This window comes from Eleutherodactylus coqui, chromosome 4 (genome assembly GCF_035609145.1).
Source record: "Eleutherodactylus coqui strain aEleCoq1 chromosome 4, aEleCoq1.hap1, whole genome shotgun sequence".
NCBI lineage: Eukaryota > Metazoa > Chordata > Amphibia > Anura > Eleutherodactylidae > Eleutherodactylus > Eleutherodactylus coqui.
The window spans coordinates 54,932,671-54,945,123 of NC_089840.1; the positions used below are offsets into that span (position 1 = coordinate 54,932,671).

The window sequence follows — 12,453 nt, forward strand, 5'->3', positions numbered from 1 at the left end:
TTCTTACAAGAGGCTTTCCATTTTTTAATATTTTTGAGTTGATATTTTTTTTATTGATACATTTTTATTTAATTTCTTGTATGTTGCATTAAAATCTCCCTGGCAAATAATTCCAAGACACAGTAAAAAAAGACAAGCTTTGTATTAGGTAAATGCCCCTCATATATAATATCTCTATACCATGATAACATAGCTTTTGTGCTTATTTAATACCTGCCTCTGTATAGTACATTGCCTCCTGTTTAATTTCACATTCATTCATTCATATTTCATTTCTCAAGCTACAGTAGAGTTCAAACAACGGCTTGAGTGCCAGTAAACAATACTCTGTATAACTTAGTAACTATGTGCAGAAAATAAATACTTATTAATGCATGTGTAATATCTAGACATTTTTACATACATGGAAAGGACAGAATCCAGGAAAGTTCAGTACGTTGTCCATTTCCACCCTCTGAGCAGAAATATGCTGGAAGGGGCAGGGGTAATGACCAAATCCAAGGTCTCTATAGACCCAACTTGTTTCCTTGGGATTCCTGCGAGAGTATTAGGCTTCAAGGTCCATATCATGGTAACTTGTTGGATATATATGAGGACATAAAGAAAGGAAGGGTCCCAAAAAAAAGAGGACTCAACCTTTCCTTTAGCGCTTTTGTAAAAATAACATCCACAGATATTGAGTTCCTCCTCTTCGTCTATTAGCAGCGTGGGTACTGGGACTTTGTATAAGAGATAGCAAACCTATGACGGTCCAGCCGATGGTATCAGAGAACATAATAAAAGAAACACCTGGTTTGTATACATTATATTACCAAAAGTAATTGGACAGCTGATCAAGAATCAAAAGTATTTATTTCCATATGTTAATACTTAGTGGGGCTCCTTTGGCCCTAATGACATTGGATACTCTCCATGGCATACCTTCTATTAATATCTGATGCACTTCAGCTGGTATATCCCTCCATTCATCCTGAAAAGTTCCATCAAAGAAGATGGATGCTATTTCCTAACCCCATGTTCCTTGTCACTACAACCAATGGACTGAGACCATGCTTCATAAAATAACCACAGACCATAACAGAACCTCCGTCGTACTTAACTGTTGGCACAACACACTCAGGCAACAGGCATCCATGCCCAGATACCTCCATCTGATTTGTAGATGGAGTAGTGTGATTTGTTACTCCATAGACCATTCTTCCATTGCTCAACTGTCCAATGACGACACTCCTTGCACCATTGTAGAAAGGCCAAAGCATCTTCTTTGAGACAAATCATCAGACACTTGCAGGATGAATGGAGGGAAAAACCAGCTGAAATGTATCAGTTAGTAGAAAGTTTGCCACGAAGAGTATCCAATGCAACTAGGGCCAAAGGAGCCCAACTAAGTATGTAAATGAATACTAATTCTGATTCTTGCTCAGATGTCCAATTACTTTTGGTAGGATAGTGTACATTATCTGTAAGGAAACGAGATATGGAATTTGCTCCCAACTAAAAAAATGTATGCAAATTATTTCTCTACATAGAGAAGCTAAAGTACATTCAACTCTACCTTGTGGATGGAACATGATCATGGTATATTTGTGTTATTGCACCTGGCATATAACCATAAATGGCAGCTCTAGAAACAATTCCATAGCATCCTCTGAATTCTGTTGAACCATTGTAGCTGGAACATAAGTTGACTACATTAGTAGAAACTTTTCGGTCTCCCGTAATATGATTTGAACTATTTACAGATACTAAGTAACAACCCCATACCAGGAAATCATTTACAAAGGTCAGGTGACGTCTTTATACACAACCTTCATGACAGATGTGTTTGCCATTGATGAGACTGAAGCTGGCTATGGAGTGGTTAGTGCTTTTTAGTGAGGTCATTCTGGTGGTACTTCTGCCCATGCTCTGAGACCTCACGATGAGTCTTGGTCTGCAACAGAACAACTGGTTGTTGAACTGTTTCCTAAAACTCTTGCTTAGCAAGTACAGAGCAAATGGATTCACGCAGGAATTGGTAAAGGCTAACACCCGAGCACAAATGCTGGTGATGTAGTGCAAGACGGAAGTGTCCACTTCGTTATAATGGTAGGAGCGATATAAATAAATGACATGGTTGGGAAGCCAGCAGAAGGCGAAGAGTCCGACAAAAACCAAGACTGTTTTAGCGAGGCGCTTCCGAGATTCAATCTGAAAAAAAATAGAATATAAAATTAGTGTGCTATAAATGTATCTTATTAAAATATACAAAATAAGCTTTATTTAGAAAGCGCTTTGTTACAGCACAACTTTTATTGACGCCCTCGTGCAACTTTTACAAAACACACTGCATGGTCAAGTATTCATATAATAGGATAATACAGATTGCTATTTTATCACAGGCTTTGAATTGCGTGTCGGCTTGGATTTCACTCGATAGTCAGACTCCTTTCAGTAGAGGTTCTTTGAAGTAAAAAATGCTAACAGTGATTATAGAGAATGAATACAATTTTAAAAGTCGAAGGTTACAGTATTTTTTTCAAAACAGTAGTTTACAAATATTATAAAAAGTCATACTGCATATTTAAAGGGAACCTGTCATCAGGTATAAGCGCTATAAACTACCGTGTTTTCCAGAAAATAAGACCCTGACATATTAATTTTTGCCCCAAAAAAGGCACAGGGAGATGTGTTATACTTACCTAGCAGGCGCCATCCAGGTCCCTCCCGCTGGTCTCCACAGTTCCGGTATGCTTCCTTGCAGTTCTAAACCACCGACAGAACATCGCTTGCTGGTAACAGGGTTTGCAAACCCCGCCTCCAGCAAGCTATTGCTCTGATTGGTTCATCGACCGCCGCAGTGATTGGCTGAGCTGCGGCGCTCAATGAACCAATCACAGCATCGCATTGAATGGTTGTGATTTGGTTCTCGAGCGCTGCAGGTTAGTCAATCACTGTGGCGGTCGATGAACTATCAGAGCAATTGCTTGCTGGAGGCGGGGTTTATAAACCATGTTACCAGCAAGCGATGTTCTGTCAGTGCTGAGAACTGCAAGGAAGCCTGCCGGAACTGCAGAGTCCAGCGGCAAAGACTTGTGCGCCACCTGACATTGAGCCTGGGGAGCCTCTTTTCATACTCACCCGGTCCACCATTCCTGCAGTGTCTCCCAGCGACGTCAGCACTTGCACTGCAAATTTGACTCTTTTCAGAAGCCTGTAATTACAGGCACTTCTCTCATTGATTTTTCAAACGCCGGCCACTACACAAGGGTTGGAGCTATTTGCTTCCGCTTTGTACCCGTTGCAGCATTGACAGCAGGCATCCAATCAGCTGATTGCCTGGCACCCTGAATGGTGGAACCTAGCTATTCCAACTGTGACCTGAGGATAGGTCATTAATAGTATTTGCCTAGAATACCCCTTTAATACTTCTAATAATTGCATTAAAGGGGCTGTAAACTCATAATAGAGTAAAATAGTGCATACAGTGGCAAATTTATGAAAACTGGTGCAAATGCAAAATGTCGAGCAGTTGGTCCATAGCAAGCAATCAGATAGCACCTTTCATTTACAAAAGGGTCTCTTAACAACCATAGCTTAAATCAAGCATCAAAGTGGCTTTACAGAGCAACGGGCTCCCTCTTCAAGCCCGTTGGTTGCTATACAAGGGGATTGCAGGGTGCGCATTGATTGCCCTACAGTCTACTATATCCTGCCTTGCCCTTACCACAGGCACATATAATCCTTCTGTATTGCATTGTATTAGCTTAGTGATCAAACGATTGAAGCATCAAGGCTCATAATGGGACTATAAAAAGTCATATAAAATGTCAAAAAAAGGCATAAAAAGTCATATAAAACGCCCATGTTAAATCATGAATAGAATATAATGGGGCATTTTAACGCTTGACTTCTGTCCGTATTGCTAAGGGTGGAAGGTGTGGGGAGCCGTAGGGAGGGACAGGGGGACTAGATCAGGAGCTTTGGTATGCCTCCCCGAAGAGGTGCATTTTTAAGGCGCATCTGAAATTTCGTGCATCAGGGATTGTCCGGATGCCTTGGGGTACAGTGTTCCAGAGGATGGGTGCTGCTCTGGTGAAGTCCTGGAGGCGAGCATGAGAGGTTCGTATTAGAGGGGTGTTTAGTATGGGTGTGTTAGCAGATCGGAGTGTGCGAGCTGGGTAATGTACAGACAGGAAGGAGGTGATGTACAGGGGTGCGGCTCTGTGGAGAGCTTTGTGGGTGAGGAGTTTAAATTTAGTTCTGTAGAGGATGAGCAGCCAGTGCAGTGACTGGCATAGTGCAAAGGCATCTTAGAAGCGGCTGGATAGAAAAATGAGCCTAGCTGCCGCGTTTAATATGGATTGGAAAGGAGAGAGTCTGGTGCGGGGGAGGCCGATGAACAGCGAGTTAAAGTAAAGTAAAGATTTTAGCAATATTTCTGAGGTGCAGGTGGCATGTTTGGGACAGAGATTGGATGTGGGGGGTAAAGGAAAGGCCAGAGTCCAGTGTGACCCCAAGGCAGCGGGCATGCTGTCTGGGGGTTACGATGGTGTCAAATATTGATATAGAAATATTGGGGGAAGGTCGGCTGGCATTGGGTGGGAAAATGAGAAGGTCAGTTTTTAGGAGGTTAAGTTTGAGAAAGAGGGAGGATATGGTGTTAGAAACAGCAGACAGACAGTTGGTGAGATTTTGGAGGAATAGTTCAGAGATCTCACGGGAAGAGATGTATAGTTGGGTGTCGTCTGCATAGAGATGGTATTGGAGGCCGAATTTGCGGATTGTTTGTCCAGAGAGAAGAAGAGGGGCCCAATGATCGAGCCCTGGGGGACCTGGACAGTGAGAGGAAGTGCAGAGGAGATATAGCCAGCAAAGGAGATGCTGAAAAAGCGGTCAAAGAGATAGGAGGAGAACCTGGAGAGAGCAGTGTCCTTTAGGCTGATAGAGCGAAGCATATTGAGAAGGATATCATGGTCAACAGTTTCAAATGCAGCAGAGAGGTCAAGGAGGATTAGTAGGTAGTAGTCACCACTGGACTTCGCCATCATCAGGTCATTTGATACTTTTATACGGGCGGTTTGGGTCGAGTCTAGAGAACGGAAACCAGACTGGAGGGGGTCGAGGAGATTTGTCAGAGAGAAAACGTGTGAGACGGGAATAGACTAGGCGTTCTAATATTTTGGAGATGAAGAGGAGGTTCGAGAAGGGTTGGTAGTTGACAGCATCGGTCGGTTCAAGAGTTGTTTTTTTAGCAGAGGGGATATGGTAGAGTGTTTGAATGAGGAGAGGAAGGTGCCAGAGGTCAGGGAGAGGTTGAAGATGGTGGTGAGGTGGGTAATAACAGCCGGGGAAAGGGACCAGACGAGGTGACAGGAAAGAGCGTCGCTAGCGCAGGTGGTGAGGCAGGCAGCGGAAAACAGTCGTTGGTTCTAATATAGATATCGAATGGGTAATGGACGCAGTGCATAGGAGACCAGGATCGGGGCTAGACGTGCAATTTTCGGAGATTTTTTTTTGGATGGTGTCAATTTTTTTCTTTAAAATAGGCATAAAAAAATAATAAAAATAAAGAAATAGGAAAAAAACAAAAGAAATATGTATGTTTTACATGAAAATCTTGATTTAAAGATGACCTGTTATGGGTTAAAGACAGTGGGGTTGGCTGTATTGCTCTACTGATGCTATCCTAATTTTTTTCATACTCACCTCCCTTTGCCCAGATGGGCTCTTCTTAGGATTGCATAATGTCATTGTTGATGGAGGATGTCGGACTTCATTGACCATCCGAGTCACCCATTGACAGTGAGCGATGGGAAACAACCCACTCGACACATTGAGGCCTGGAAATAAGAGGAGCCTGTACAGGCGAACAGACACGAGTATGAAAAAAAGGGGACAAAGTCAGCGGGGTTGCAGCTGCAATGCCATGCAACCAGCACCGCTGACTCTATCCCATGACAAGTCCTCTGTATATAATAAATCATTAGCAGATGCCATGTTCAGTGTTTTTAAAATATTCTTCTAACATCCGAAAAAATCATCATATGCAGTAAATGAATATCAACACTCTCACTATTGTCACATAGCTGTTGTAGTCTATAAGCTTGGAAGAAGTTGTTTCCTTTTCCTGCATGCTTTAAGAACAATTTGTAAGAATCCTCGTGTTTATGGTCAGCGCCATTTCCAACAAGATTTCCTACATAAAACTGAATTTATCTGGATGGATAATTTTAAGAAAAAAATTCACGGATTGTTTTGTGTAAACAAATATAGTACGTGGGATGCCTTCCACAAGTACATCCAGAAAGTTCTAAGAATTAGTTTGTTAACCCATTAAAGCGTTTTTACTGGGCATTTACTATTGATGACCTCCCCTCAGGATAGGTCTTCTAAAATTGATCAGCAGGGGTCTGCTGCATGGGATACCCGCCAAATAGCTTGGGACCCTGCGGCTGTTGTCAGTGCAGCCAAGCTAGACATCCGCATAGATGGTTAGATGTGAAAGTGTAATAGAAAGGCTTTGCTCCCATTGAAATTAATGTGGACATCCAGCTCAGTAGCTAGGGTTTCCATCTCTGTAACAAAAAATACCAGCCTAAGTAAAAGGGGGTGTTGTTAGTGGCATGGCTTATCACAACATGTCTTTTCACTCCTGTTATTCTAGTTCCCTGCCGCCTTAGTAGCTCCAATAGTAATAGTGCCCACAGTAGTGTCCCCAATCTTTTTATTCCTGTTATTCTAGTAGCCGCCCTTAGTGGCCTCAATAGTAATAGTGCCCCTAGTAGTGGCCACAATAGTGAGCTCAATACTAATAGTGCTGCCAGTTGTGTCCTCAATAGTAATAGTGCCCCCATTAGTGGCCCCAATAGCAATAGTGCTTCCAGTAGTAACAATATTCTCAGTTTTGGCCCAATAGTAACAGTGTTCCCATGCTTGACAAAGATCTGGCACTCAGATCGAAACGTTGCATGGAGGAATAAAACCACGTTGGATTAACTACTGCATCTTTATTGCTGCTACGACCTCATCTTCTCTGCAGTGTTACTTTGGAGTCCTAAGGTCCGGACTCATACAGTGGCTGGCAATTTCCTTTTTGTCCCACCATACTGGTGTTTGTGGAGAAGTACCGTCTCTACACTATTACTTCACGTCAGTGTTCCCAGTAGTAATGATCCCACCAGTTGTGGCCCCATTAGTAATACCGACTACCTTTGTGGCCTCAATAGGAACAGGGCCCCTTTGGTGCCCTCCACACCCCAAAACTGCGTCCAGGCAGCCACCCCACAGCACCAGGTTGCTGTAATCTAGTAAATGTTTTATCAGTACTGCTGCTATATTTCCACAACATGTTCTTTACAGATCCAGAGCCAAGTCAATGCCAATTTTCCTTCCACCACAATTCAATGGATCATGCTTCACCTTTATACACTTGTCTAATGTTAACTAATGTGGAAGCCTAAAGCACTGCAACATAATGCAACTCTTAGAAGAAAGTTAACGGATGCGCCATTAGGATACCTAATTATGCGGAAGTGATTGAACACAATTACTTTAGATTAGTTCTGTTCAGTAAACCTTCATTCAAAACACTCTACAATTTGCTCAATCATATATTTCATATTTTGGGATATTTCTGCCATTTAAACTCTACAGGTGATGTTAGACATTAGAAAGTGAAGGTTCTCAGGGGCGAATCAAAAAAGTAATGCTTCCATGTCTGTAAATTTCTATTTATTCGAGTGACTGTGAATGGCTACAAATGATGTTATATAGGTGTCCTTATTCTACTAATGTATGCTGTTTTTTTCAGACTGAGTGATTAGAACCATGGATCTAAGGCTAAAACCAAGAGCTGTTATTGAATTCCTGGCAAAGGAGACAAAAGAAAATCCATAGTCAGCTGAAGAATGTTTACGGAGACCCTGTAAAAAGACATTGGTAATGTGTGTCGTTGGTTGAAAAAGTTACAAGCAGGAGAAACCGAATTGGCATATAAGCCGAGGAGTCAACATCAATCACCGATGAGAAATGACAACATGCTAATGAGTTGATTTGAGGCAACAGATACATCATAGGTCAGGATGTTTTTGATACATGACATGTGTCATTTTGTTCTTCACAAGTGCTAATTACTGACCTGGGGTATCACAAAGATTGTGCTAAGTGGCTTCCCAAGCAGTTGCTAATTGGAGAAAGCAGGTGGAAATCCGTCAAAAGCTCCTCGATGCCATTGAAGCTGAGGAATAGGACTTCTTCAAAAACATGGTCACTAGGGATGAGATGTGGACATACCTCTAGAACCCAGAGAGTAATGGTCCTTCTAGATGAGCCGATACTTGTTTGTGAGTGATGTTACAGCTAACTTATTCGCAATCGTGCAGCCTGTTTAGGCAGGTAAATGCATCGTTGGCTCATCATCATTCACCTGCTATTGTTTTTTTTAAAGGTTCAGTTCAACAAATGGCATCATCCAAAAAAATTGAAGTCAACCAGATCAACACAGAAGGTGATGACTATGACAGAAAGGGCTTTTATATAACATCATTCATAGCCATTAGAGATGAGCGAGCGTACTCGGAAAAGCACTACTCGCTCGAGTAATTTGCTTTATCCGAGTATCGCTGTGCTCGTCCCTGAAGATTCGGGTGCCGGCACGGAGCGGGGAGCTGCAGGGGAGAGCGGGGAGGAACGGAGGGGAGATCTTTCTCTCCCTCTCTCCCGCCCGCTCTCCCCTGCTCCCCGCTGCGACTCACCTGCCAGCCACAGCGGCACCCGAATCTTCAGGGACGAGCACAGCGATACTCGGATAAAGCAAATTACTCGAGCGAGTAGTGCTTTTCCGAGTACGCTCGCTCATCTCTAATAGCCATTAGTGATGAGCGAGTATACTCACTAAGGGCAATTGCTCGAGCGAGCATTGCCCTTAGCGAGTACCTGCCCGCTCGAGACAAAAGGTTTGGGTGCCAGCGGCGGGCAGGGAGCTGCGGGGGAGAGCGGGGAGGAATGGAGGGGAGATCTCTCTCTCCCGCCCGCTTCCCCCTGCTGACTGCCACTACTCACCGCTCCCCCGCGCCGACACCCGAACCTTTTGTCTCGAACGGGCAGGTACTCGCTAAGGGCAATGCTCACTCGAGCAATTGCCCTTAGCGAGTATACTCGCTCATCTCTAATAGCCATTCACTCGAATAAATAAAAAAAAACTTACATTACTTTTGTATTCACACTTGTATTTTATATTAGTTCTATTCAATAAACTTTCGTACAAAACATACCAGAATTTACTCAACCATATCTTTCATATTATGGGATATTTCTGCAATATAAAGTCTATGAGTTTTATTAGACACCAGTAAGTATTGGTTCTTGCGGAATAGACATTCGACCAGGATTGATTATAATTCTACGTAATACTGCAGGTCTCTATGTGGTGCTTACTCTTTCTGCCTTTGCAGAACTTAACATACAGGGTGGGATGTGCTAAGCATGAATGTTAATGGAGGGAACCCCCAAGTTTAATACTCGGATTAACATTTTTATTACAGTCCGGTCACAAACATACAATATATTAATATTTTAGTAGAAATTAGTCACGTAGTTTTAAAAATTGGCTAAAACTGGAGCAGTTAAACTTAAGGTGGCTTCAAACGAGCATGTGCCGCACATAGGTGCGCACCCACGTATATGCACAAACACGCGTGAATGCAGGTCCGTGCCCATTGCCTTCAATGGAGCTGCGGCTGCTTCCGACGTCCCCATTGCGAGCAATGGGCTGCCAGCAACCCCTGCAGTGATTTTTGGGGAAGGGCTTTAAATATAAGCCCTTCCCTGAAAATCATCCCTGTTTGTGTAAAAAAAAATATATATATATACTCACCCCGCCGACACTGCTGTGTAAATATTCATCCACGGGGAGTCCCCTTGTCACTGAACACTGTGACAGCACTGTCACAGTGATCAGTGCTGAGAGGACTCCCCGCGGGGAGTAAAGAATCCCTTGCCACAGCTGTGACAGCTGTAGCAGAGGATTGCGATGTTCTCACATTGCTTTCAATGGGGCCGGCACTTCTGCAGTCCCATTGAAAGCAATGGGCTGCTGGCAAGCCCTGCAGGGATTTTCGGGGAAGGGCTTTAATATAAGCCCTTTCCCTGAAAATCATCCTTAGATTGTGTTAAAAAAAAAAATTATACTCACCTCTCCTCAACTGCCAGGGCTCAGGGCGTTTATCCTGTCTTCTCCCTGCACTGCTCTGAAGCTCTTTCAGCAGGTGGGGATTTAAAATTCCCACCTGCTGAAAGAGCTGTATCTGATTGGCTGAGCGCTCAGCCAATTACCGGCAGCTCTCAACCATTCATTGAATGACAGCTGAGTGTTGCCTGTGATTGGTCACAGCACTCAGCCAACCATAGGCAGTGCTTGGCCATTCATTGAATTCTAATTTTAAATCCCCACCTGCTAAAAGAGAGCTTCAGAGCAGTGCATGGAGAAGACAGGCTAGACAGGCCAGAGTCCCGGCAGCTGAGGAGAGGTAAGTATAATTTTTTTTAATTTTTAACACATTCTAGGGATGATTTTTAGGGAAGGGCTTATATTTAAAGCCCTTCCCTGAAAATCCCCTCAGGGCTTGCCAGCAGCCCATTGCTTTCAATGGGACTGCAGAAGTGCTAGTCCCATTGAAAGCAATTGGAGAACATTTCGATCCTCTGCCACAGCTGTCACAACTGTCACAGCTGTGGCAGGGGATTCTTTACTCTCTGTGTGCAGTCCTTTTGGCACTGATCATTATGACAGTGCTGTCACAGCGTTCAGTGACAAGGAGTCTCCCCACTGGGGAATATTGACACACACCACAGACCTATGGTGCACGTATGTCCTATGTTTTGCAGGTGTGCGCGTTTGCATGCCTGTAAAGCACGGACATGTGAACACACCATAGGGAACCAATTTTCTAATAGGAGCGTGTTTTTGTGCTCACAACTGTACGCACATAGACCCGCTCATGTGAAGTCACCCTTACTACTCGTCCTCCAGCAGTGGTTATTCATACACCTCCAGGAGGATTAACAGAGGAAAAGCACAATGCAAAGTTCAAAGAAAAGACATTCCAAAATTGTTCTTTCTAGGGACACAAGAACAGTGTTTACTGCAAAAGACAACTGACAAGGTCCTCTTTAATAGACGAGCACATGCGCAAATACGCTCGCAACTACTGAGCATATTTGCACATGAACCATGTCAAAATTGTTTTGTTTTTTTAAAAAAAAAAACATTTAAATTTCGAGCTATTGCTAAAAAAAGCCGAAAACTTGGGCAATCCCTATCTTTTCTAGTGCGTAGTATTATTACGCAAGAATCACGCTAGTCAGAACAAAACCATTGAAATCAATGGTTTTGTTTCGACACGTTTTGCGGCCGTGATTTTCACGCCTGCAAAACCTACCGAAATCAACTGTTTATGCCCTGACTCTGCTGTCATAGACTATAATGCAAGTTGTGTCGCTAGTAGAGATGAGCGAATATACTCGTTTCGAGTAATTACTCGATCGAGTACCGCGATTTTCTAGTACTTCCGTACTCGGGTGAAAAGATTCAGGGGGCGGGGGGGGGGAGGCGTGGCGGAGCGGGGGGTAGCAGCGGGGAACAGGGGGGGAGCCCTCTCTCTCTCCCTCTCCCCCCAAGTTTCAGCTTGCCAAAAAATTGTCGCTGGTTTTATTAAAATTCGTATGGTGTACGGTCGCCGTTGTTCATATTTGAACTAGTTGCAAAGAATTTCGCTCTATGAACGATATCTTGCCAAACGACTTCCTTGAGCCACTATTCAAGCGTTACTCCATGTAAAGGTACCTTAGCTCTACGGATCTCCTCCCTGCTAGCTGCTAATTATGTTCCTTCCCCTTTTAGGAATGAGCTATGACTCAGTTGGTCCAGGTCTGATCTGGAACCAGTCAGTGGATGCCTGCCGCCTGCCAATTCACACTGTTTGTATTAGTTTCCTACACAGATGCGGACTTCCACTAACTGCAAGTCAAGAGGTGATATTTCCTGGTATTCAGAAGACAGACCTAAGAGGTTCACACGATGCCAGCTGGCTACATAGAAGTTTTTACCCCATTATATAAATATGGGATGACGTGCTCAATGAGCACGTTTACTGTACTTCTCTCTACATTAATACACACCAAATTATATGATACCGGTTATAATAATGTCTACAGGAATATCAATCAGCCCTTGTACATACACTATCCTACTAACAGTAATAGGACAAGAATCAAAACTAATATTTACTTACATATGTTAATGCTTCTTTGGCCCTAATGACTTCGTATACTCTCTGTGGAATATTTTCTACTAACATCTAGTACACTTCAGCTGGTGTTTCTCTCCATTCATCCTGCAAACATCTGGTGAGTTCTCTCAAAAAAGATAGACGCTGTTCATATTTCCTGACCCAGCGTTCTAGTTCGTCTCAG

General features: G+C 43.3%; 1 protein-coding gene across 1 annotated transcript in view; it reads right to left on the minus strand.

The window, feature by feature from the left end:
* Window positions 1-1,769: 1,769 nt before the first annotated feature.
* The window catches only part of GRPR (gastrin releasing peptide receptor), a 126,729-nt gene continuing 116,045 nt past the window's right edge, over window positions 1,770-12,453 (minus strand). The window contains exon 3 of the mRNA XM_066598583.1: window positions 1,770-2,190. Coding sequence (XP_066454680.1) covers window positions 1,798-2,190 — 393 coding nt within the window. The 3' untranslated portion in view covers window positions 1,770-1,797. The remainder of the gene's footprint in view (window positions 2,191-12,453) is intronic.